The sequence below is a fragment of the Aphelocoma coerulescens genome, chromosome 1 (genome assembly GCF_041296385.1).
Source record: "Aphelocoma coerulescens isolate FSJ_1873_10779 chromosome 1, UR_Acoe_1.0, whole genome shotgun sequence".
Lineage (NCBI taxonomy): Eukaryota > Metazoa > Chordata > Aves > Passeriformes > Corvidae > Aphelocoma > Aphelocoma coerulescens.
Genome location: NC_091013.1, coordinates 26,655,482 through 26,668,349, shown reverse-complemented (window position 1 = coordinate 26,668,349; position 12,868 = coordinate 26,655,482). Strand labels below are relative to the sequence as shown.

At 43.7% G+C, this 12,868-nt stretch overlaps 1 protein-coding gene across 1 annotated transcript; it reads left to right on the top strand.

Moving 5' to 3' along the window:
- The first annotated feature begins 684 nt into the window (after nucleotides 1-684).
- Nucleotides 685-12,425, top strand: LOC138105031 (microtubule-associated protein futsch-like). Its single transcript, XM_069004586.1, has 3 exons — nucleotides 685-724; nucleotides 2,420-2,536; nucleotides 4,639-12,425. The coding sequence occupies exons 2-3, from the start codon at nucleotides 2,502-2,504 to the stop codon at nucleotides 9,281-9,283; spliced, it is 4,680 nt and encodes a 1,559-aa protein (XP_068860687.1). The 5' UTR covers nucleotides 685-724; nucleotides 2,420-2,501; the 3' UTR covers nucleotides 9,284-12,425.
- Nucleotides 12,426-12,868: the final 443 nt, after the last annotated feature.

Here is a 12,868-nt window from a genome sequence, read left to right as displayed (position 1 = left end):
TTTTTCTTTTATTTCCTCATTTTTCAAGAAAACCAACAAACCATGATTGGGTTAAAAGTTGCATACCACAAACAAAGCAAACAGTAGACCTTGACGACGGAGATCCTAATGCCCCCAAGAGCAGCACAGGCACAAATCTGGAATCCTCTATGGAATAATGCAGAAGCAAGCTCAGAATTTGTTCCTGTGTTTAACCTCATGTTTTACCTTAGAAGTTCAGAAACTGAGGTCTACGTAATGCTTTCTAATTTCCACCGTGTGTGATTGCCTACGTGGTGTTGGTTTCTCCTGTCTTTCTCCAGCTGCTGAACTGTGTTTTAAAAAGATAGCTAAAAATACATGAGTACTTTCCTACGCCTTTTTCCATGTAAGCCATTGCTGGACTCATCACTGGGATGTTATGAGGCAGACACAGGAGCAGGTGATGCCTGTCACTAGGAATAGCAGCCTGCATGACAATGTCCGTATGAAAAGGTTTTCCCTACGATGCGATGCGTTACTTCTCACACTGTTGTTTTAGCATGTTTTCTCTTGGCAGCTTCGCAAGGTGCTTTCTTGTTTGCTTTGGAGATGTGTTAAACCAAAGGCAGCAGTTGTGTCAGTAGTTTTTGGTGCCAGAGAATACCAAGACTTTCTGAAAACATTGCTTCTAGTTTAGGATGCCTCTAGCACTCCTGTAATAAATTCAGCAGTAGAGAAGAGAGAAGAACATATTCTGCATAAGGTAGGACTTTCTCTAGTACTTTGGCTTTTCTTCTTCCTTTAGAAAAAAATAATCACTGACAAAAATTAAGAGCTTTCATAATTTTTCCCACTTTACCTTCTATCCAGCCTGGGCAGGACTAAGTTGTGTTTCAGAGATCAATAAGAGAATCTCATTTAAAAGGTGAAAAAAAAGATTGAACCTATAAAGCACCATTTCTGCAGCTGTTGGGGTGAGCAGTGCCTTGGCTATCATTTCACTGAACACATTCAAAAGGCCTGTTTGGTTTGAGTGGGCAGAGCTGGTCCTGGCTGTCTTCCTTATCTAGGGGCAGGTCATTGGACACCACACAGAACCAGGTAGTGATGGGATGTCCAGGGATGAGGAAGGCTATGGGATGCAGCACTTTGCACACTCTAGCTCATGGGCCTACCAACAGTGAGGCAGACAAATCCATTGATCTCTGACAACTTTTGCAGGCTGGACAGTGTTTTCCAATTTGTTTCTTGTTTTTTGATGAAGCCTCCATAGTGCTGTCTCCTCCTGCCCATGCCACTGTCCCTGCAACAGCCAGTCCTTCAGGCTGCCTCAGTGTCTAAAATGGTGATCAGATATTTAACATGAAATTCAGGATCAGGAGACAGGGCCTTCTCTTTTCCACTCCAGAGACAGTAAAGCAGAAAATCCTGTAACGGTATGCTTTTAGCAAATGCCATGGGATGCCACCACCCACTGCTACTCAGCAGCATCTGAACCCCTAATGGAATGGAAAACACTGGTGCAGGAGGCAGCAGGCAGAACTGGGAGAGAGTGCCAGCTCCTCTCCCTTCCCCTTGGCACCTCAGCTCTCCTCCGCTCGCAACACAGCAGTATCCACTGCAGAGGTTTCTCTGGGACAGGCCAGCCAGCGGGATAGGGTTGCACTGATGCCCATTAGCATATTAGGCTGTTACCACCCTGATGCTGCCTGTGATAAGTGTCCCCAAAGAACCTATAAATAAGTAACTAAGCAGCCCATCCTGCATCTTAATTATTTGTGGGCCAAGAAGACAAAACTTTTGAAGGTGGCCCTGCCTCCTCTGCAGGTCCAAGTAGTCTGTCCTCCAGACACTGAAAACCATGCAGCAGCACTTCCATAAACCAGGAGCACACTGAGGCACATCACACACATTAAAAAGAGTGAAAACCATCATCTCCAGAGGAAGAGAGAGGTGAGGGGGATAAAGTACATGTCAGGCCATTTCACAGGATCAGGGAGGAGCCCAAGTATCTGCCTTGCCATATGGCATAGCTCACAGCGCTGGGAAGTGAATTCTGCTGGCATGGGCCTCCCTCTGTTCCTGGGGACTACCTGTCGAGGTCCTCCCAATGGGACTATAATTGACTGTCTGTAGGTGATATAGAGGTGACTAGATTTCATTGATAAGTGGCATAGTTTAAGAACAGCAGGATGCAACTTGGGAAAGGACAGTAAGGAAAAATTAGGGATGATGACTTAGCCTGTTGAAAATGGTGGTCATGCTCCCAAACATGAGAAACCTCTTACTTAGCCCTCCTTCCTTGAGGGGGAACCATGGTGTTTTCCAAACACTAGGTCAAAGCCGACTCATCCACTACCTCCATTTTCTGTGGTGGTCTCAGAATTCAGTGTCATCGTACCACTGCCCTTGCACAGAATGCATTTCAGATTTACATGGTCACGATGGTCGTTTGCAGGTGACGTCATCTTGGAAGAACTGCAGATGCCCTAAATAGGTGCCATAGCTGTTTGTTCATTTTCTGCTGCTGGCTGGTGAATATGGATCAAACACTCAACCCATGCAACATGTCTTGGTACTTAAGGCAATGCAGTATTCCCACACATGCTACATTTCAGATGGCATCCTATAATAACACTCTAACATGGAAAAGGAAATCCCGGAATAGACCTCGCTCATAGTATATTTTAATGAAGCTGTTTGAATTTTATAGCTCATACGTGATTAATTACTGTGAATATTCCTAGCAGAGAGATCTGATCTTCTTTCCTTCACAATCAATACTAGTTTGGCTATGCTGAAAGCAAGACTAGTCTGTATTTTACTGTGGCCATTTATAGCATCCAAAGCACTCTAGAAGGGAGAGGTAAGCAAGGCATCTGGTTCCACTGCTGTTCTGAGAGATCAGAGATGACCCTAAAACATATTGGTTGATGGCCCCACATGTTTTTCTGAATATACCAGACACTAGTTAGGGAGGAGAGGGATGGCAATCTTGCAGTTAAAATATCGGCAGACTTGCTAGGAGAGGGAATGAACTAGGATATTTTTAGCCAATTATACTCTGAATTCTGGTTCTTTCTTTGTTCTGAAAATTCCCATAGTTGGGACAAATGGGCTTCTTGGTGTAACGTAGAAGCTTTGCCTCCTTGACTGTGGTCAATTTGGTAAGGGAAAGGGTGGATGATACCACCTGTGCTATGCTGAAATGTGGTTACTCCCAATCAAAACCTACAAGGTATTGTTTGTCACATTAGACATGGGCCAGTTGTCAGGCGTTTTCTTTTATTGGCCTTTAAAAATACCTACAAAGTCATTATAAATAGACCTTCTTCCATTCAAGATGGCAACTTCATCCATCTGATGAGGGATGTCATTTTCAATATGTGCACTTGAAATGCAGCCAAGCGGAATTCAAATGTCACAACCCAACTGGATGAGGACCAGCCCCCCACTTTGCAAACAGCCTCCATAATATTGCAGTGGGGGGCCAGGTCCAGTTTCTTTCAGAGGCCATGGGGTACCAGCTGCTAAGGCACAGCTGGGCCTTCCACAACTTTCCAAGCTTGACACTCCCTAAAGGATGAGACTCTTTGAAGCCTTTCTTCATTTTCTACATGTGGACTTAATTTAAAGAATTTTTTATTCCACTTCTGCTCATAAAGATTAATCCCCTCCGGGTGTGCAGGCTGCATTCTGTGCAGGAAGCTATTTCACTGCACAGTGAAGTAACCTTCCAGCTTTTCATGGTGTCAGAAAGCTGACACCTCTTGATTTTTTCCTCCTAGGCCCATCTATTGTTATTGACTTCAAGCTCCAGCTTCTGTGCTGAGTTCAGTATTTTATTTAGTAACTGATCCACACCAATTAAAGCATTGCCTAAATCCCCAGCTGTCCAAGGGCCTGATTCCTCAAACAAGCAAAGGTCCAACACACCATCCTTCTTCCTACAGATTAAAAAATGTTGTAGTCAAGGGGCATTGCCAGGGTTGCTGTTGTGGTGATAGCCTTCACAAAGCAGATTTAAGAGCATAGTCCTGATGTTAGATTTGAATGCTATCAAAAAGCAAATAACAGCAACCCTGTTGTGTTTTTTTTTTTAATTCTGGGGAGGTATCTACTGACTTCTAAGCTGTACCAATAGCAAAAATCATGAGTGGCACATTTGGGCCCTCAACCTTGATATTTTGTTTTAATGGTTGGAGTCTGGTTTTATAAACCAGAGACAGAACCATGGTTTCCTGCTAACTGCAGTCTCATCATATTTATTTTTGCCTACACTTTACCTAGCAAAAAAGGAAAGCAACTTCAGTGTTGCCCTCACTTTAGGACATGGTAATGCTAAACGAGGGACTAGTGGCACAGAGGAGATGCAGTGACCCCAACTAGCATTGCTTGCTTCCCAAAGTGCTTCCACTGCCCACAAAAAACAGAAGAAAGAGCTGACAGTGCTGTGTGGGACAATGTGAAGCCCTGACAGTCCTGCTACACCACGCCTCATGAAGCTTGTTGAGCACTTTGCATGCTTTTTAACAGGCCACTAACATCAACTCTTGAGAAGTTCTAAATTTAAGTGTTTTTTCCATTTCATGCGTAGCAGCATGCCATTAAAGCAAAGTAAGAAGATAGTGACAATGTTCATGATTTGAAAAGATATTTATGTTTTCTCTTCCACAGCACCAAAAGCACACACTTCTGTGGAGATGGTAAGATGCTTATAGACCCTCTGGTGCTGAAGAAGAAGCTCAATAGGATGGCAACAGAGCAAGGAGCCTTTGCTGTTCTCAGCAGTCTGCTGCTATACGTCACCGAGCTCGCAGCTGGTGATCCAGAGATCAGCAACAAGAGGACAAAATGGGCAGAAGGTAAAGAAAACCAGGTGAGCTCTAACCAGCCATGTCCAGGTCCAGTCAGGGTTCAGTATCCAACCAGATTTCAGCTCTTGCGGTCCAGGTTTCTAAATAACAATCGCGAGCCGTACACCAAGAAGAGAAGAGAAGTCGGCAAACTGGTCATTAAAGAGAAGCTGTGGATGAGCAGGGCTGGTAACAAGCTGGACAGAAGTAGAGACAGGAAGGGAGATGGAAAAGCAGTGGAGGAGGATGAAGACACAACACCCAGTGAGAGGGCAAGGTGGAGTAATGTGCCTGGAAAAAACACAGTGAAGAACATCCTGAAGAAATTTTTAGCTGCTGAAGAAAAAGAAGCCAAGGAAAAGTCTCCCAGCTGGAAAAAGAAGGGAGCAAACATCAGTTTGCCAAAAATAGTCAACAAGAATTCAGTCCTGTCCAAACTGAAGGAGCAGTTTGAACAAAGTGCTCTCTGCTCAGCTGCAGAGGTGAAAGCATCCCTCTTGCACAAAGGTGAAAGAAAGACTAAAAGCTTTCAGAGCAGAAAAACTATTCATAAGCCTGAGGTCAGAGTGCTGCGCATGGCAGCAATGACAGCCACAGGTATAAAGAGTCCAGAGTCCCAAAATTTAGTGTGCTCTATGGTCCCAGTGCCCAGACTAAGCATGGCTACAAAAATTAACCATCCCTGGAGCTGGTCAAAAAATAATGCCACAAACCAGCCTTTTGGTCAGGGAACACTACTGAATGAAAAGGAAGGATCCAACAGAGACCATGGAGAGAACAAAACACTGGCAAATGCAGCACAGGACAGGGAGGACAAAGAAGAGTTACTGGTGGCACCAGAGGCCATGTCGGATGCAAAGGACTGTGCTGAGGCTAAAATAGATTCCACAAACCAGGCACCCAACTTTCATCATGTTCTAGATAACTCTTCAACTACTCATAAAAACAAAGCTCTTGCAGACTGCAGTCCTCCCTTATCAGAATGTGGTCTAGATTGTGACAGAACTAACATGCCAGCTGGGCCTGACACATCTTCAGTATTGGGAATTACCAGTGTTCTGCAACTTGTTAAGGAAGACAGCCCACCTTCTGACTTGCCTGACTCTAGCACAGCTGAAGAATCCCACGAGCAAAGCCCTCAGGATACTAAACCAGGAGAGATTCCTGAAATATTGATGTATGTATACAGCTCAGAGGAAGATGACACAGAGCTCACAGAGTCAGAAAAGGATCCTTTATTTGCAGGCCAAAAATTTTTTCCAGAGGAGAAAGCACTGGAAAACATTCTGCCATTTTACTCTCCAAGATTTTCAGCATCTTGTGCAGTTGAGTCTCCAATGGATGATCAACAGCTAACTGTCCTAATACCAGCTTCTGCCACAAAGCCACCAATGGTCCAAAAAGAGGCACTGGATTTAAGAGGCAAATGTTCTGAGGAAGCCAAAGAAGCAAAATTTCACAGTGAAGACAAAATATCTTCTAGCAAAAATAATAGTTATATCCCAAATATGGAGGACAAGGAGAATAAAACACCCAACAGCCAAATGCAAAATGAATTTAAAACTATGCAGCCACAGCCTCCTCAAATCAATTTTAGCTCTCAAAATAGTGTTTGCAATGTGGACATGCCAATTCCAGGTGCAAATCAGAACAAACCTATACTCTCCTCAAATGAGAGCCTGGAGCCAAAGCCTGGTGCTGCAGAAGAAAAGGACACTTCTTCTCCTTTGGAAAAGACACAAAGCCCTTTGCCAGGTGACCTTGTAAAGCACAGTTCCTTTATTTCAGAAGAAGATTTGGGGACAGATAAATTATCTTCATCAAATGAAATGATGACTCACTCAAACAATCAAGCCCTGCACAGGAGTTCCTTAACTGACCTGGAGACCTGCCACAGGCCATCTGAATCTTTCATTGAGCATGAAGAGGACACTGCAGATGAGATGCCCTGGCCTGATTCTGAGGCATGGCAGTCACCCTTGTCAACCCCTTTACCGATATCAATGAGTGGGATTGCAGGACAAAGTATCCATCACACCCTTGGAAATCCTCCAGCACTTCCACCTCTTGATCTGGTGGGACAGGGACCTGGTGGCGTGCAACATGAGCATGACAGCCATGGCTCTGAGAAGCATCCACACCCCCCTTCAGATGAGTTGACAAATGGTGGGAATGACACAATGGGGGAGAAGAAAACTATGTGTGATTTTAAGAACCAAGTGCTATTCCCAAATTATGCAACAGAAAATGAAAACTCTACTGACAAAGAGACAAATACACGTCAGAGACTTGAGAACTGTCTTTCACATTCAACCACAAAGCCAGGAAAACATGAAAATAAAACCACGCTAGCAAGAAAGCCCCCATTATGCTTGGAGAAGAGCAAAACACCAACATTAGATGATACCAAAAAGCAAGGCTGTGATATGCTGGAAGAGAACCCAATTCCTTCATCAACTGAATTGGTCTCAGACCAAAAGAAGGATGCAAAAAGTAGAAATAAGATATCTGAACACACAAGGGATAAGCTCTTCTCCTCAGATGATGACATGAAGCATGGAAGTGATAGAATGGAGATAGAGGAGAAAGAAGAAAAAAACGTCTTGCCTAAATTTGAGCAGGAACAAGTATTCCCATCAAACGATACTGTGGATCATGGTAATAACTCTTCAAAGGAGAATGATGCTCATAGACCTCAAACATCCCAGTTATCTTCATCAGAGCATGATACCAACATTCAAGGAGTGAAAAATACTGGACAGAGTTTGGAGCATCCAGCACCTCCAAACGATTTTGTGAAACACAAACATGATATGACAGGAGATGAAGACATCTACTGCAATAATAGGAAGAACCACCTGGACTCATCAGATGAGCCAATGAAACATGCAAATGACAGTGAAGGGCTAGAAAACACCAAGTCAGACTTCAACTATTATTCAATGCCACCAAGAAATACAGCAAGGCAAGACAATAAGACCTCTGATGAGGACAATAGCACTCTAGAGACACAGAAACAGATGTCACCAGGTGACCTTGTAAAGCCTGAAACTAAGTCAGACAAAAAAGAGGCTCAACATACCTCTGAGAAGTTCCAGTCATCTTCTTCAAACAAAGTGCCAAATTGTCACGACAGAAGCTCTTCAAGAGAGAGGATGCAAATGACACCAGCAGCAGAAGACACTGGATCACCTGCAACAGAGGTAGTAAAAGAGGATATTGAGCGGCAGTTTTCTGGGAAGCACCAGCTACCTCCATCAAGAAAATCAGAAATGCATGAGGAAAATATTCCAGGAGACAAACTACAAATGAGATTTGAAGATTTTCCGACACCTGATACAAATACTGCAAAAGAGAAAGACAAACTTCCAAGTTCCAGGAAGTATTCATCAGTACCACCAGAAACATTAATTAAGAAAAGAAATCAAGAAAAAATTACCCCAGAACAAAAGCAAAAAACATCAGATTCTTCAGGTTTTAAGAAGCCTGGTACTAATTCTGTAAAAAAAAAGGATGAAGATACAAATTCTAACAAGCTGCCTTCTTCAAACAGAGTGCTGAAGCCTCAAGAAAAAAGCACGTCAGGAGAGAGGAAGCAAAAGACGCCAGCAAGAGAGGACACCAGGTCACCTGAAGAAAAGGCTGTAAAAGAGAAAGATAAATACCAAGGTTCTGGGAACCATCAGTTACCTCCGTCAAGTAAATTATTGAAGCCTGAGAAAAATATTCCAGGAGGAGAAAAACCAAAAACTGTATCCAAAAGTTTTACAAAGCCTGATGTAAATGCTGTAAAACATAAAAGCAAAGATCCAACTTCTGGGATGTGCCAGTCCCCATACTCAAATTTGCCTGTGAAGTCTCAAGAAAATAATGCCACAGCCAAAAAGGAGCATTTGCCACCACCACATGATGAAAAACCAACGTATAAAACTGGTAGTCCAGAAAAGAAGAGGGAACCTGAGAGAAGAGAGAAATACCAGATAGGTTCTTCAGCCCAGTCAGAGAGGCACAGCAATGATGGCTCAGGAGAGGAGGGCCCTGTGACGGATTTCAGAAGCTATCAAGCTCCATTGCCAAGCAATGGCATAAACTGTAAAAGCAGTGCTGTCCCAAAAGAGACCAGTTTGTCTAATACAGAGAAATCCCCCAAATCATCCTCATCATTACATGTTGCATCAAAAGATGAGGAAAATCCTGCTGGAAATAGAAAAAAGCAGCCTGGATTTAAGAAGTACAAAGCACTCTCGTCAAAGACTTTGGTGAGGCATGAGAAAGACGCTGCTGAAAGGGAGGGGAGTGGGCAGGCAGCTGGCAAAACAAGCGAGAAAAAAGCAGAGCTGGAGGACTGCTCTAAAGCAACACCATTCTCAAAATACACAGTGGAAAGCTACAGTGAAGGATCCTTAGATTCAGCTTTCAAACCCTTGATCATTAGAGTAACTGACACATTTAAACATCACAGCTAAAAATTACAGCTACAGCTTAGGCAAGAACTTACAACAGATCATGCTACCAATTCTCTTGATCTTTCTTTTCTCCTTTTTTCTCCAGGGCATTATATTATCATTTTTTAATCACAAGGACATTGATGTGCATCTATCAGAGCTAGGTTTTTTTTCTTTCTTAAACATTAGCCTGAAGACGTGAATTAAATTAATCACTGCAAGTGAATTAGCTAATCACTGAATTAATCATCAGTTTATAAATTAAATATGAGAAGGGCTTTGAGATCAGCGTGAATTCAGCCCTGCTTCAAATTCTCCTCGCTAACTAATGGCCTTTATTTGGAACAAAGACAACTGTTCAGGCTGAACTCTATTTGTATTTACTTGTTCTAATGAAACTCTGCTAGTACTTCTTCCAGGAATAGTGGTAGGCAGTGTAGCTTTAATTATGTCAAAAAGCACTTGTTCTAAGCTCTGCCTTTTCACAGATTAGCAGCAACTGTTGATCTATTGCTGCACTGAGTGACATTGCTAGCAGAAGTAGTGAGGGAAGGAGGGGAATGCTTCATTTATCTGCAGAAAAATCCTCAAAGGACATTGATGCTACAAGGGGATTTATGGCAAATGCAAATGTTCAGCCTCATTAATATTAATATTGGAAAAATAGTGATTTAACCTCCTCTGAAGCTATTTGCACTTTGGCCATACACTGTATGCATTATTGTTGTAAAGGTACACCATTTCAAGGGGTTCTTAATTACTGAAAATGAATATGCAACAAGTGTAAGAGCTCAAAAAAGCTCAACTCTGAAAGGCCATGAGGACAAGGTAAGCCAGAGTGGCTCAACACTTTGACATGGCAATTCAGCTCTTCCTGGGACATCTGTCCCACTCCAAATGCTGGGGCACACAGACATGAGGCAGGTGCCTCAGCTCACATTTAAAGTCTTAGGAAGTCTTTATTTTACAGTGCAATGTGAAATAGAGCAGTAAAAAGCAGCCAGTGTCACTGAATCCTACTAATGCAGTATGATTTTTTGTGTTTACAATAATAGCCTCTTCTGCAAAAAGTTTGTGTGTGATGAATGTTGTTTTGGAGGAGGGAGGGCAGGGTTGCTGCCTTGGGTGTCTTAGTTAAGCCGTGACAGACAGAGTGTCTCACAGCACCAGCTCTCCCATACACGAGTTTAGCTTAGCATTGTAGCCACACATTCATATTAAAACCTACTGTGGAGGAACCCTAAAGGCATATCCTAAGGATCCAACTTCAGGAGGAGAGAGGGTTTGTACAAACAAGGTCCTGCTTCCCCATGGCAGTGAATTCCCTTCCATTTTTATGATGCTCTCCATGACCACACTCCGCAGCTGAGGGCTGGATGTTCCTTAAGCCCAGGTTGGCAGAATGCCCCCACCCACTGCCATCAAGAGACTAAGGACAAGAACAGGCTGGCAGCAAGCTGAGATCAAACCCATTTGCCAGCACAATGCACACGAGTCACATAAGTGACAACTGGGCTGGCCCGGTCGGGGACACTGCTGGGAGGAAGTGGGAATGTGAACATCGTGTTTCCTGACCACTGAAGAGGCTTAAACTTTGACTTCTTTTTCCTTCCCAACCTGCCAAGAATTAGGCTTTCTGGCATCTGGAGGGTCACAAAATGAAAACTGCGTTTGTATATCACACTCCAGTCCTCAAAAACTAAAAGAGATTTTATTGGAGATACAACACTGCCCTTACACACAGAGGTTTACTTCACAAACCAAGCTGTTACAAGCTGGCAAACATAAAGGCCACTTTGTACTAAACCTAAAGCCTGATTCACTTTTTCTTGTCCATTATTTCATTTCACATTTGAGAAAAGTCCTTACAGCATAGAGCATTTGCAATAGACTTGAATTAAAAAATTCTCTGTTAGCTGGCTTTTCCTGACTGCACAGGAGAATCACAGAATCACATAATTGCTGTGGTTGGGAAAGATATCTAAGACTATTGTGTCCACCCATTACCCAGCACCACCAAGTCCACCACTAAACCATGTCCCTAAGCATCACATCCACATATTTTTTCAACACTTCCAGGGATCATGGCTCAACCATTTTCCTGGGCAGCCTGTGCCCATGCCTGACACCCATTTTAGTCAAGAAAGTTTTCCTAATATCCAATCTATACCTCCCCTGGCACAACTTGAGACCATTTCCTCTGGTCCTATTGCTTGTTACTTGGGAGAAGAGACCAATACCCAACTCACTACAACCGCCTTTCAAGTAGTTCTAGAGAGTGATGAGGTCCCTCCTCAGTTTCCTTTTCTCCAGGCTAAACACCCTCAGCAGATCCTCACCAGACTTGTGCTCCAGAGCCTTCACCAGCTCCATTGCCCTTCTCTGGACACGCTCCAGCTCCACAATGTCCTTCTTACAGCAAGAAGCCCAAAACTGGGCACAGGATTTGAGGTGTGGCCTCTCCAGTGCTGAGTACAAGGGGGACAATCACTGCCCTGGTCCTGCTGGCCACACTATTGCTGATACAGGCCAGGATGCCTTCTTGGCCACCTGGGCACACTCTGGCTCATGTTTACCCCCAGGTCCTTTTCTTCCAGGCACCTTTCCAGCCTCTCTGTCCTGTAGCTCTGCCTGGGGTTATTGTGACCCAAGGCAGGACCTGGCACTTTGCCTTGATGAACCTTGCACCACTGATGTTGGCCCATGGATCCAGCCTGTCCAGACTCCTCTGCAGAGCCTTCCTGCCCTCCAGCAAATCAACACTCCTGCCCAGCTTGGTGGCACCTGTGAACTGTCTGAAAGCAGGCTCAATCCCCTTGTCCAGATAAAGGTATTAAACAGGACTGGACCCAGTACTGAGCCCTGAGGAACACCATGGGTGACCAAACACCAGATGGATGCCAATTTCATTCACTCTCACCCTCTGGGCCTGGCCATCCATTTGTTTTCTTACCCTGCAAACACTTCACCCATCCTAGCCATGAGCAGCTGGTTCCTCCAGGACAATGCTGTGGAAAATGGTGTCAAAGGCTTTATTAAAGTCTAGTTAGACAACATACTCAGTTTTTCCCTTACCCACTAGACAGGTCACCTTCTCATAGAGGGAGTTTTAATTAATCTTATTAGAATTTAATTTTTCTAATTAGAAGCCACCTTAATTATTCTTTAGCTAACCTTTTAAAAGAAATTGGGGGGGGGGGGAGGGGGAACATTGCCCCTTATTCACACCTGGAAATATTATTATTCTGTAACAAATTGAAGGAGCTCTTGTCTCTGGCAGAAAGTTAGACAAATATTAAGCAGGTGCTTCCCAGCAGAGCTTGTCCTTGGGCACCAGGAGGCCCTTAAGTCTTTCAGTTTACACCTGCCTTATTTGTTTTTCTCAATAGAGATGCAACACTAGCAGACTAAGATGCAGCATCCTGTGTTCAGGACAAGCCAGGTGGAGTCATCTTGTGGGGGTCAGCTTTTAGGTTGTTGCATGCCTTAATCTCTGCTGGTAAGATAAAACATCCCTCCAAGTCAAATGACTCTCCCCAAAGTACACTTAAAACCTGACATAGATTTGCATTAAATGCATCCTTATGGGTAAAGCCTCACTTAAGG

Bases quoted from the DNA above. Each gene is read 5' to 3' on its own strand.
- LOC138105031 (XM_069004586.1), top strand. From the start codon at position 2,502: ATGGATCAAACACTCAACCCATGCAACATGTCTTG. The intron at 2,537-4,638 runs GTACTTAAGGCA...TCTCTTCCACAG, and splicing joins AACCCATGCAACATGTCTTG to CACCAAAAGCACACACTTCT.